The sequence below is a fragment of the Echiichthys vipera genome (genome assembly GCF_963691815.1).
Source record: "Echiichthys vipera genome assembly, chromosome: 12".
NCBI classification, from domain to species: Eukaryota; Metazoa; Chordata; class Actinopteri; order Perciformes; family Trachinidae; genus Echiichthys; species Echiichthys vipera.
The window spans coordinates 19,488,801-19,502,378 of record NC_139837.1 but is presented as its reverse complement, the minus strand read 5'-3'; the positions used below and the strand labels follow the sequence as shown (position 1 = coordinate 19,502,378).

The following is a 13,578-nucleotide window of genomic DNA, read 5'->3' as shown; positions in this document are numbered from 1 at the left end:
TACACTGAGTTAAAATCAAATATAAAAAGACATGGAGAGAGGTGCCAAAGACAAAGACAAACTGTACATGAGGGATGGAGGATATAATCTGAAAGATATTGAAAAGGGGTTGAAGAACTGTGCTGCTTCTAACGAGGCTAAGATTATGATACTATTAAGTGGTAAGGGAGGGTGGAGGTTTTGCAGGCCCAAAACCACCGGTGCTTACAAACACAGATGTGCTGTGAGTCAGAAAAACATAAAAGTAGCACAGGACATGCATATACAGTCATGGACAACACGCTCAGTGTTGTTCAGCAGTCAGACTGACACTTTCCTGCCTCCCAGCAGCGGCTAAAGCCACAGCTATCTCTCTTTTTTCTCCTTTCATCTGATTCACTCTTGTCTTCTTCTCTCTTTTGGGTGTGTGTTTGGCTTAATACATTTTAATGCCTCTTCAGCTCTTCGACAGTGGTTTCAGTGCTCTCTGCAAACCTTGGTGAGCCACAGCGGCGCAGGCCACTGCCTGGTTTGAACTCAAAAGAAAAGAAAATGTTTCCAAACCTTTCGACAACCAATCAAAAGTGAGAATGAAGACGGCGAGTCAGAGAAGAAGAAGCATGGAAAGTAAAAAACGATGCAAAGAAACCAGAGAAAAAGCAAAGACGATAGGAGTAGGAGGGAGGGAGGGAGGGAGGGGAAGGAGGGTGAGAGGGTTGGAGGGAGAGGCCCGGTGACCTCACGTGACATGTGACGTGGGCTCCACCACTCACGGAGGGAGTGTGTGTGTGTGTGTGTGTGTGTCTCTGCGTGGAGGATGGAGAGGAGGATGCAGATAGACTGTGGCTTTTAGCCTTTTACTAGCATTGACGCTCCAGTCGGGCCACCACCATCGTGGAAGAGAAAGAGAAAGACAGACCATGCTTTAAAGCTTGCTGGCTAACCTCAGACCCTCAGGCCGCTGCGTGACAGAGGACCACAAGCCCAGCCCTCCCCGCCGGCCTGCTTCCACCACCCGGGCTCCGTTAGGTGGGCCCCCTCTTATCTCCAGCCCTGGTGAGTCCACCTCGACACCTGGAGACACAAATGCTGCTGTGTGAACGGTTTCTCTCTAACCTGCTTTCTCTCTCTCAGTTTCTTCTTTTCTTTCTCCCTCTGACCCTCTTCTCCCCCACTTCTATCGCTCTCAGACCTCCTCTCCTGGTGCTGCTGCTAACACATGCTGCTGCTCTCTCTGCAGGCTTGTGGCTTGGGATTCCTGCGGTAGTCACAAACCCCAGATTCTTGGTTACGAACGGGCTCCGAGCTCCAGGAGTTTTGTCTTCTGCGCCCTGCTTACTTCCCTCTCTCTTCTCTTACTCTTGTACTTTGTTTTTTCTTCTTCAAGGTCGGTGGAGATTGACTGCAGCGCAGGCTCCACACTGCTCTGGCTTCCCTGTCATGGCATCAAACAGCATCTTTGACTCCTTCTCCAACTACAGCAGCAGTCTACTCAGAGGTGAGTGTTGATCCTCCCCCTCTCTCTCCCCTTTTTGCCACTCCACTCAACCCCCCCCCCCTCCCCTTTCCCCCACCTTCCCACCACCATCCCACCTTATCTTTGACAACTTGTTTCTTTTGACAAAAAAAAAAGCATTGGCGTGTTCAAAATGAGAGAGCTCGGTGCTTCTCATAGTGTGTGAATGCATTCATCTCTCTGTCCACACACACTCAGACGTGTGGTGATGGAGGTTCACAAAAGCGGATCTGATTTGTCCTCATCTAGTTGACTGATATGGCCCTTAAATGCCTTTGCCTCCTACGCTCCGGTGTTTTCTGTAGGCTTGATGGAGTAGCGCCATAATGGGATTCTCACCACAGACATTCATTATCAAGTGAAACTCCGCGCTCTCTCTGCGAGAATACGAGCTCAGAGGCTCCATGTGACTGGGCCCTTTACTGGAACACGGCAATACAATAAAAGAGCAAAGAAAAAAACATATTAGGCTCTCTCACTCTGCTTTACTTCCAGGAGGTACTTTTGGTCTATGTGGTGAGATGAGTGCACTATACTTGGCGACGCTAAACGCCAGCCTCAATGAAGGAGCCATTTGTTGCCATGGTAATTCCAATCAGACAGCTTTTACTTGCAAATAGTGAAGCTCTTAAGTGTGGAGAAGTAGATGAAGAAGGTTGAAATGTTTCGCTGATTTGAAGAAGAATACTTATACTGAATTTCTTCCTCTAAGGATGACAAACACAAAAATGAAGTAGTCTTGACATTGTTAATGTGATGGCAGCCGGGGGACTCAGTTGTTCCCACTGTTCATCACACAACCACTAAGACAGCCACCGAAAAGGCAGCAGGAAAAAAAAAAAATCTCCTTCGCAATTAAGGCCTCGTTTCAGTTTTAATTAGAGACAGCCACAGGAGCAGCACTACCAGCTCCTAATTGTTTGCAGAGTATATCTTAAAATCTCTGGAGCCTCTCACACACAAACACACACACACACAAACACACACACACACACACACACACACACACACACACACACACACACACACACACACACACACACACACACACACACACACACATACACACACACACACACACACACACACACACACACACAGTCAGACACACACACACTCAGTACATCTGTGCCTCACATGAGAACAATCCTCTGATATCCTCAGTGGAACCGCAGTGACAGGGGATGATGTTCCAGTGTTCTCACAGCTTCTACAGACACCCAGGCATTTATAGTTTCGTTCTGACAAGGCTCAGACCTTTTCCCCCCCTTTTCTTCTCTAAAACCGCTGGATCCGCATCCCTTTATCTCCTCACTGTTTACAGAGCAGCGTGTCACGACTTCAGGTTTCATGCTTGCCGTTTATCAGGCTTTTGAGCCGTTTGAACCTTTGATGTCATGTGCTTTTGGGCGCCTGATTTTGATTTTGAACCCAACCAGAGCAGCGAGACGCATTATGGGTCAAGGAAGCGGGGAGGGGGGGGGGGGGGGGACGACGAGCATTTAAAGCTGTAATCATCCATTGGAAATCATTAGTGAATATGCAATATCCTTTTACAATTCGTTCTGTCAGGAGACCGAGAGAGAACAAAGGCCAAGAGTCATTAAATACGCCAGTTCAATCTGAAAGCCTTTCAAATCGGGACTACCTCGTGTAAGCAAAATACCCCAGCGGTTAGTTTAACAACTTGCATTACACAGGCAAAGCAATTTGGCAAGTTCTCCTTTTTAGACTCAAATCAAACTGAAATTAAGAGGAACGGTTAGAGAAAATCAAGGAGACTGTTAAATGTCTGGCTTTAATGCCGTGCGACATGAAGCTTATGGAAATAATGTACTCATCCATTCAGAAGTCAGGAAATACTGCTGTAATTTGAAAAAAATGACTCAAAAAGAAAACAGACTCATTAAAGTTCCCGAATTCTTTCAAATACATTTATGTGAATCTTTAAACAGCTTTTTTTTTTAGATATGTTACTTTTAATTTAATTTGTGATTTAAAAAAAGGACCACGGCACCATCACAACACAAACACTATCAGTCTGTACTGTCTGTAGGTGTTATAATGGTTACATTAAGCTTATCTTAACAGTGCAGACAGAGAACACATGTAAGCATGTGATGTGCAACATCAGATGCACTTCGCGTGAGAAGCGAGAGGACGCCTCACCTCAGAAACCTCAGTCCTCCGCTCAAGCTCAGGGAGACACACACACACACACACACACACACACACACACACACACACACACACACACACACACACACACACGTATAACATATGATACATATGCACCAAGTCACAAAGAGAACAGACAGGGCAGCTGTCGTTCTCATGGCGTCCAATTTGGTATTGAGCACACAGAAAAAAACGCTAGTAGTCTGACAGTTAGTACGTTTTCAAAGAAAGAAACAGAAACTGAGATGGAGAGTTTTGCGTCAACGAGGCATTAATCTGATGCAGACTCTCAGTGCGGCTGCAGTTCACTGATAATAACCACAATGAGGCTATACACCTGCTTACCCTCATACAGCAGCACCACTGTTTAACCAGAAAGCAGCATTTCTGAGACAATTTTACACTTCAAGAAATAAAAGCAGTGAGTTCCAAAGCAAGCTCCGGAGTTTCCCCCCGTGAAGCAGAAATGTATAAACTTTACTGAGTTTTCCGTTCCTGACATATTGGCAGTGTTTGCATCAGGTGGGCTACTTGGTTTATAGCAGCTGTGACTAGGCCTGTGTGGTGGGTCATATCCTGGGCTCAGTTTCTGTCACCGCTTTTCCCTTCACTTGAAAGGGCCATCATGTTCCCTGCATGCTGTTTTATACAGGCCTCCGATTTTTAGAGTGTTACCCTCTCGGGAGCCAGCTCTCTTTGTGGCAGAGAAAAGGGCTCCCGGTTTATTAGGGTGGGAATGGTTTTATATGTTTGGCTTATTGCGCTGCATGAATGGAAGTGAGGGCTTGTGTGTGAGAAAACGCACCATGCATCACCACAGTTGTAGCGAGGTTATTTTGGACGATTCTGGGAGGTGGTCTGGTTTGTTCTACAAGTTTCTGTGAGGGGAAAAGAGAGACACTTTAAATGCATCAAAATGAATAATTCACAGGGGATAAAACTCGAGACGAACTTCAAGCTAAGAACCACTGACAAATAAAAAGGCGCTACATACAGTAGCTCAAAAAAGAAAAGGGCTATAAATTTGACAGCACACATGGCTGGTGAATTTATTAATAACAAAGTCATATGGTGAAGATTTTTTTCCCCCTCTCTTAAATTAACATAGTGTCGGGGCCCCTGAGTGACGCCAAAACATGAAGACTGGCTGAGCGGGCTCAAATCTGTAACCAGATATTAAGAGTTTCAATATTCTGAAGTAAAAGCAAATAATAGAAAACTCATGACAGCCACAGAGCAGCGAAATCCTGTCTCCAATTTAGCCAAGTATAATATCTATTTATAAAACTCTCAAGGCATATTGGATGGAGTGAACGCTCTGGACTTGATTAGGGCTGTAAACGTTTTTTGGAGGTACTTATTTACTTTTTGGTCCGTCTCGCCGTTTTCACCATCTGTCAACACAACTTTATGGGGGAACACTTTTAGGGGTTGCCAATAAGATGGCTTCCAGGTAGAGTGTGCAGAGGGGTGTGCTGATTATGTGGTCGACTAATCCCAAAACCCGCCTCCGCCCTTTGCGCACTTTTGGCTTAAACCACCATGCTCTGCGTTGCGTTGGTCAAGGTTAAAGTCGTGCTAAGTGTAGTAGTAAATACAATTTTCTGGTGGTCGAGGAGCAACCACAGGGGCCAGATTCTTTTCAGCCGATTTGATAATATGGATTTATGCTGTACAGGTTTCTCTAACTGGGGGGAAAAAGTGTTCTGAAAGGTTGAGCAACTTTTTTCAACAAACATTCCTGGAGGAGGGGTTGGGAGGGTTAGCTTCTGTTATTCTTCTGGAAAGTAAACTGTAGGTGCGTCAACTCTGAAGCAGCATCCAGCTTATGTGATCTGAGCCTGGTGTCGGGGGCCAAGCAGGCAGGAGGAACACCAGGCGTCTCGGCCTCTCTTTAACACAGTTCATCCAGAGTTAGCGTGCCAGTTCAACTCTGTGATCTGATCGTGCATGGCAGCTGTGAGAGCAGTGAACTCAGGATGTATGCTGAACACATTGTGACTACATGTGCTATAGGCTTACATGATAATTAAAGAGTGGCGATTGAAAATAACTGGTATGAAGCACAGAAATGTCCAAATATGATGCAAGTGATGTAATAGGAATTCATAATGTCTAGACCAGCTTCGAAACAGGAACCAACTACATGTTGGCAGGAAAACAAGCAGACTTTGAAACTGCTTGCGTAATTGGATAACGAGGTGGAAATGATCACAATATAAAATTCTTCTGCTTGATTTTTTTTTTTTTAAGTAATGCCCATACCGGATGAGGCTCTTCTATGTCTATGACTCACTTCTTTATGGTTCATTTGCTTCACTTACGAGCTGATAATATTTCATATGAACCCTTACGTTAAAATGATTAAATCCACATCACTGTTATTAGAATCTTCATGATCTCATTCGTCCTCCATTGGAGGATGACTAAGTTAAGAAAAAGCCTTTCTCGCAAGTTTCTTAATTTTGTTTTAAACCTACGCCCTAAACCACAGGCCAGTCCCACAGCTTATAACATGGTAAGGCTGGGGTTGCAAAAAAAAACACAAGTATTATTGCAAGCTAACCTAAATTTATGCAGCTGGTATATGGAATTCGCTTGCACTTTTGTGGCGGTAAGGTAAACAATTCAAAGTAAAAACCTGAAATAAAACATTTCCGTCAGCACAGGTTTAGTTGGTTTTAGTAACTCTGGGTCCAATTAGAGAGCTGTGACCCGAGTTTGACTCAGAAGAAGACTTATTGTTTAGACCCCTCCCTGTATCGTTAAACAGATGTTGTCAACAACATCTTCTCTGCTGCATTGAGAAGGAGCAAAAGCAAAAAACTGCCTGTGACTAAGCACAAAGTCGATTGCTGTGCACTTTTGTTTTTAACATTACAGTTGCATTCTAAGCCACAAATTACTTTAATGGGCGGGCATGGGTCTGGTTGGCAGCACATAAAATGACTCAAACTGATGGAGATCCCACATGTTCAGAAACATATCAGCAGACAGCTACTTTTAATTTATTTATATATATTTATGTTTATATATATATATATATGTATATATATATATATATATATATATATGGAACACAGGAGGACCAGAGGGTTTTATTTTATCATGTGTGAAAGTTTAGCAAAGATCTATGGTCCAGAGAAACTCATTCTGTCACCATCAAAGACTTTAAAGGAATGTTTTTCACGGACAAAATATCCTTCCTCCAGACTGAATCTTCACGTCATTATGAGCAACTTTAATCATCCTCAAAACATCCTTATAGTCTATCCCTTTTCCCATAAGCAATAAAAAAAAAACTTAATTACGGTGGAGGAAAAATGCAGATAATGATAGGATGTTAGAGGCCGTCGGCTATGAAATGTTTTCTGATTCTCTATTTTCTTCTATTTTCCCAGAATTTTTTTTCTCAACTTGTTTACATACAGTTAATTGTCTTTGCTGCAATAAAACATGTTTTTGGGTTGCTGATTCCCTCCCCTCAAACATAGCTCTAACCACAGGGAATTGATTTATGTGGAGACAGCATTTCAAAAATGGGATTTTAGGTTTCTCTTGGCCTATTCATTGGGGGGTACAAATAACTGACTGTGCTGACTGCATCAGTAATCGGCCACCTAATTGTGCTGTGCAGAGAAGGGATGCAAATACTTAATAGGTACTAATAATCATGACTTTTTAAATCATTAGTAAGTGCCTCAGCACTTCAACAAAATTGAGCAAAGAAATACTGATATTAGGAGAAATTAGCTTACATCCTCTCTTACTGAGAGTTAGATCACAAGTCTGATACCACTCTCATAATTAAATCAGACCATTCTTATTCCCAGGCTTCTGATACCGAGGCACAAGGCTCCATTTAGTATCTGCATGAGAGGCTTTCAATTAATGTAAACTCATCCGTGGCAATATTAGATGCTCAGAGCAACTGCTGCAAAAGCATAAGATAAAGAGCAATAAAGTCTGCATAGGAAGGAGGTGTGGATGGATGGGTGTGTACAACAATCACATACATTTCACCTAGGAGACTGATGTTCGTGTCCCATGTGAAGCCTACTTATATCACCCAAAACACAATCTTTTCCAAAACCTAACCAAGTAGTTTGTTTGAATTCACAAAGTTAATCACGAATTTAAAACTGCAGTAAGTGGAGCATCATAGTTTGACTTGTACGGATACTCAGCATGTTAAAAAATGACGCCAAGGGGTCCTGACCAAGCGCTTGTATAGTATGTGACGAGTTGGGAATGAGAACAGTAGCCACTTAGTGTAGCATTAAGAGCCTGGCTATCTGCCTAGCAACACCTCCAAAGCTCATTATTTAACACATCCCGTCTGTGACAATAAGTGGTTTTACAGGGGGTTGTGTGCTGGTGCCCACTGCACACTGAGGCTACGAAAGACTCCTGAGAAGTCACCGTGCCCGACCAAGAGATTGTACCCAAAACTGAAATTGTTGGTGACAAAAAAGAATGTGTACTTTCCAAAACTAAGAAAAAAGAAAAAATTTAAATCCACTATCTATTTCCTCCTCAAGTTCCCATTTCCATATTCTAATGGTTTGTTTGTTCTGCAACGTTTTACATCATAGAAATTCATGCAAATATTAAAAATGATCTATTACCCCTGTATTGCAGCAGGTTTTGCCCTGAAGTAAACTTTAGCGAACTTGTACTTTCTCTACAGCTGCTCACTTCTGTATTGGCTCAGTAGGAAACACCATGCCAGGGATTCCCCCTCAGCTGTGCAGCAGAAGTGGCCCCTCCATCTCTTCTCCCTAGTCTGTCTGCTGTGAGGTCACTCTGTCTGCTGCACATACACTTCTCACGGTCCCAGACGCAGCCGTCACGAGCACAAACGCACAGGGAACTTTACGGTACACACAAAGCCACCGGCTCATATAGGCCACACACACACACACACTTCGCCGTCGAGTCCATCGCCTGAGTTTTTTCCTCGTGCTGAGTCAGAGAGGAGCAGAGCATGTCAACATGATGACCGTGACGTTTTCTCCCTCTAAATACTGTCTGACCTCACCGTAATAGCTGGTCAGGTCTAACATATGGTCTCCTGATGCCTTAGTCCAGCAGAATAACCCACACAGTGACTAAACAGCAAATGACTTACCTGAAAATATCAGTGACTGCTTTCTTGATTTTACAAAAGTGCCAATTTGTGTCTTGTACATTCAATATATATATATATATATATATATATATATATATATATATATTAACAGAATACTGTGGTTGAATTTATACTGACAGGATTGAGCGTTTCTAACCAGTGAGCCCACATGAGAGATACAACCTTGTTAGATTCACTGTCAAAAAAAAAGTGTGACCTAGAAAGGGAGTCTCGGTCAAGGAATATCAATTGCACTAAGAAGCTTGATTTTTGCTGTTATTGAATAAAGTCCTCCATTAAATGTGGTGTCCTCTTAGGTCTCCACATTTTAGCATGACAGCTAGCTGTGCTAACACTGCCAACCTGGCAGAGAGGTGTTTGTGTTAGAAAGGCCTGACAGACTTGAACACAACTTTTCCCCTTTAATCAGTGTGATGACATAAGAGGCAGACAGCGAGCCAGTCATTCAGTCAGTGTAGAGTTTGATTAACCTAATCACCAGGCAGCCAGACTCCAGGCTGCTGATTGGGTTTACAAACGCTCCTTGTCATCGTTGTGTCATTAGCTCGTCGTTAGCCGCGGCCGCCTTGACGTGGAGCAGCGACGTGCTGGGCCTAAACACAGCAATCAGGGGATTACAGCAAAGCCTCAATGGACGCCTCAGGCTCTGAGTCAAAGAGGGGAAAGGCCTGCCTTACCATGCTAGCTCCTACGTGGCCAGGGTGCTAACTGTACACGGGCAACGTCGCTACTGATTAGTGATGGGGACGATGAGAGGAAACATTCAGTCATTTTGGACACACAGGTGGTTTCCCGGACTCCAATTAAGCCAAGTCCTTGACTCAAGCAATGATTTTAATGGAGGGACTCCACTGAAAATAAGTTTAAGCCTCCAATTAGGTTTGCTTAATCTAAAACTGGGATTCAAGCCCAAAGACATCACAGAGTTGCATGCAGCACAGTGACTCTGTGCAGTTGCTGCAGGACGGCTCAGCGGCATTTGGAGATGATTCATTTTCTCTTGATTTAATTTGAAATCAATTGCAATGATTGACAATAATCGCTTACAGTGCAGAAGACTGGATTTATGAGTTGTGACAATAAAATGTGTCCAAAGGCTCGAAAGCTGAGAGATGCCACACCCATGTTTCCTTATGATGAAAAGTCCCGAGGGCCAACACAGTACTTTCCAAGAGTTGTCTCACGTCTGTGGAGGAAAGTGGCACAGACACTTGTCAGGAAACAAGCTCTGGGTTCGTGCTCCAATCTGGTTGGATTCTGCGGTGAGTCAGATGGTGCTTGGGAGGCTGAACCGCTCTAAAGAAGGAAATAAATGCAAATTTAATATCTGGGGGCTTTTTGAAGTCAATTTGCACTTGAATGAGTGTGACAGAACCTGGAATGACCCTTGTTGAAAGCGTCCCCTAACTGCAATGAAAGGAGTTGAAAGGGACAAACACTGATGACAATCGCTGAAAAGTTGGACATCTGTACATGGTGTGTATTTGTGTGTGTTTGCATAAGACTATGCTTGCATGCAGGGATGACTAATACATTTTGTGTTCTTAAAACTATTTGAATACAAATACATAATGCAGCAAAGAACAAAACATTTGGCCCAGTGCCTAGTTGGCAGCATCCTCTCAGACTTGTGTTTTGCTGGTTAGTTTTCATGTCATTCATTTCATACATTACATACCTCACCGTGTTCCTTCAGAGTCCAAAGTAACAAGGACCTAGTCTCAAAAAATAAAAACATGTGGCTTTTGTTGCAGAGAGGAATGAACAACAGCATTCCATGTGCAACCACATCAAAGGTCCCCCTCGCCATGGGGCTAAATGAGGGCAGACTGTCCTGCTTGCCCCTCCTGTCATGACTGCCACTAATTAACCAGAGATCTAAAACTGACACTTCATCTTCATCACTTTTCCTCACGTCTTCACTCTAATCTGCATAGTTTTTAAACATGCATGGCTTCTCTTTCAGGTTCCAGCAAGAGGGGACAGCCACACAACGAGCACAAAGGGGCATTGTCTGCTGGTAAAAATGTGGTTTACAGGCTCTGCTATAATGGCTTGGTGGTTGCTGGAAGCCATGCGCACTTCCTAATATTCAACTCACATGCGATTTCATTTTGAGAAAGGACTGTGCTATGGGGCTTTGCCTTTGTGTTAGAGGGACGCCTCACAACTTATTTTTTGAGCCGGCTCCCTTACCCCCTCCTCGCTCTTCACCCCCTCTTCCCCTCTCTGGTGGCGCTACTATATTTGTGTGGGATCTCTAGCGATGGAAGAGTAGACACAGGCTGCGTTGCCAGTCAAACGTGTTCGGGCTGTCAGACTGAAAGGCTTCCAGCACTGCGATCTGTCTCCTCTCCTCGTCAGTAGGAGCTGTTTGATCTGACAGAAAGACTCCATTAGAGACACAGGGAAGTTCAACTGCTGGGAGGTTGGATGGCTTCAGCAGTCAGAGTAGCAGCCCAGAGAGGAAAAAGGTTTGCACACACAGTCTGGTTGCAATCTTGGTGTCTCGCTGTGTATCTATAAATGTCTCTGAGCATTACTTGTCCTTATACTAGGTGTGTGTGTGGTGTCACGTTAACGATTGCAAAGTAAGAAAAGCCCAACTTGGCAGACATATTTTGGAGTTCTTGTTGGGCAAAGGGGGTGATGACGCAGTGGATAATGATATCATAAATGTGCGGCGCTGCTGAGCTGCAATGACAGACAGAGAGAGAGTGAGAGAGAGAAAGAGAGAGAGAGAGCGAGCGAGAGAGAGAGAGAGAGAGAGAGAGAGAGAGAGAATGAGAGAGAGAGAGAATGAGAGAGAGAGAGAGAGAGTTTGTTTGCTGATGCTATAAGAAGAGCAAGTTAAGGAGCAGAGTGTCGTCCTCAACACACGCCATAGTTTCCCTCATTCTCACGGTGGTGATGACTTCACAAACCTGCGCCGCAGTCCTACCAAGTAGAGTAGACGCTGGTGTCAGGGTGGTGAGATGGTAGACAATGGTTTGATAAATATGCATCAATGGTTCAGCCACAGACCGTCACTGCACTCCCTACATTTAATGTGGCTGCTTCTTCCACTAATCAGCACTAACTCTGACAAATGACTCAATTCTCCGTAGCCGCATTTACAAGTAATATTGGGGGATTAGTATTTGACTTAATTTCATGATCTGTTTGCACTGTGTGATCGCTGTTAAAAAGGAGCAGGCAGAGCGAGGTGAAAGATTTGTCTCTTGATCTGTGTGTGGCAGCTGGGCTCAGGCAGGCTCTGGCACTGGGGCTGCATGGCAGTTAAACTGTCACTGGCAGGAACTGTAAATCTCTTGCAGAAGGTGAATGCAGCATGACAGCACCACAGGTGTGCGTGTGCTTAGCAGTCACAAATATGTCACAGTACTGTAGTTGCTTGTCTGTATGTCTTTGTTTCTCAGCCATCCTAAGAAGCACTCTTTTTAGCTGGACAGATTTGGCAGAGTCAGAGTGAGTCAGGATACTGTGTGTGTGTGTGTGTGTGTGTGTGTGTGTGTGTGTGTGTGTGTGTGTGTGTGTGTGTGTGTGTGTGTGTGTGTGTGTGTGTGTGTGTGTGTGTGTGTGTGTGTGTGTGTGTGTGTGTGTGTTTATGTGTGTGTCTGTAGGGGGTGGGGGTGCTGTCACTTTGGCAACGCAACTGCACATATTGCAGCGATTACCACAGCGGAAAAATGTTTTTCTGCAACATGCAATTACTACAGATTACAGATTGCCGTCCTTGCATCAGAAGCTCTCGCTAGAAAAGGAGAAACACAGCGTATGTGTATGTGGATTTGTGTGTGTGTGTCGTTACACACAAACAGATAGACAGACACAGAGACAAAGAAAGATGAGAAATGATTATAGCTCACACTAAAAAACCACAGCTGAAAAAAATGGTGGAGTTGACGTATTTATGGGACTCATTTAGATTTAAAAGTTATACTGACTTTCAGGGGTAAATAAAGATCCTGGAGAAAAAAAAAATCCAATCTGTCCTTCAATGAAAAGAAGAAAAGCGGAGCAGGGTACATTTTGCAGGCCTTCGTCCATCATCATCAGCATTATGAAAAACATACACTGATGTCCTCACGAAGAACACAACCCTAAATGCCACAAGTCATATCAATTTTGGACTCTAGATTTTGTTCCAGGTTACAAATCACCCTGAATATCAAAAAGCTTCCTTCGGGTCACACTAAACAATATAGCCCGAAAGTGGTGCCCCGCAGCAAGGCAGGGCCCTATTTACAAACCCACCAGATCAAAACTCGACCCAAAGTGCTCCTATAATAGCACTGGGGCCTTTTGGTGAGCTTACCATCCAATGCTACTTTTAGTGGGTTTCCAAAGAATAAACAGGCCTGGGAACCACATCACAGACTGCTGACTGTCATCGTTGGGTGAGTGTACCCGACGGATGATGTGAGGGCGGAGCGATCGTGACACCGGGGTTTACGGCGAGTTCCCCCCCCTGCCTGCCTGGGGTGTGGTGTGTGCCATTGAACTGCCACTGAAAGGACAGGGAGGGGGCCTGACCACGCTCAAACCCCGAACGCCGATCACAGTGAACTCTGCAGCGCTTTTGTTGACTTTTCTGGTTATTGTGAAGAGGAGAGGGTTGAGGGTTTCTGGGTATTAAATAGAGATGTGTTTGGTTTTGCAATCAGATACGCACACACACCTAGAGCAATGGTGTAAAAAGCATCAGACCCTAAAGTAATACCATGATGAAAAAATACCCCATTACAAGAAA

The 13,578-nt window shown here is 44.2% G+C and overlaps 1 protein-coding gene across 1 annotated transcript in view; it reads left to right on the top strand.

Annotated features, from left to right (window-relative positions):
• The first annotated feature begins 948 nt into the window (after window positions 1–948).
• The window catches only part of runx3 (RUNX family transcription factor 3), a 51,375-nt gene continuing 38,745 nt past the window's right edge, over window positions 949–13,578 (top strand). Inside the window, exons 1-2 of the mRNA XM_083924198.1 lie at window positions 949–1,035; window positions 1,367–1,477. Of these exons, the coding sequence (XP_083780324.1) occupies window positions 1,420–1,477 (58 nt within the window). The 5' untranslated portion in view covers window positions 949–1,035; window positions 1,367–1,419. The remainder of the gene's footprint in view (window positions 1,036–1,366; window positions 1,478–13,578) is intronic.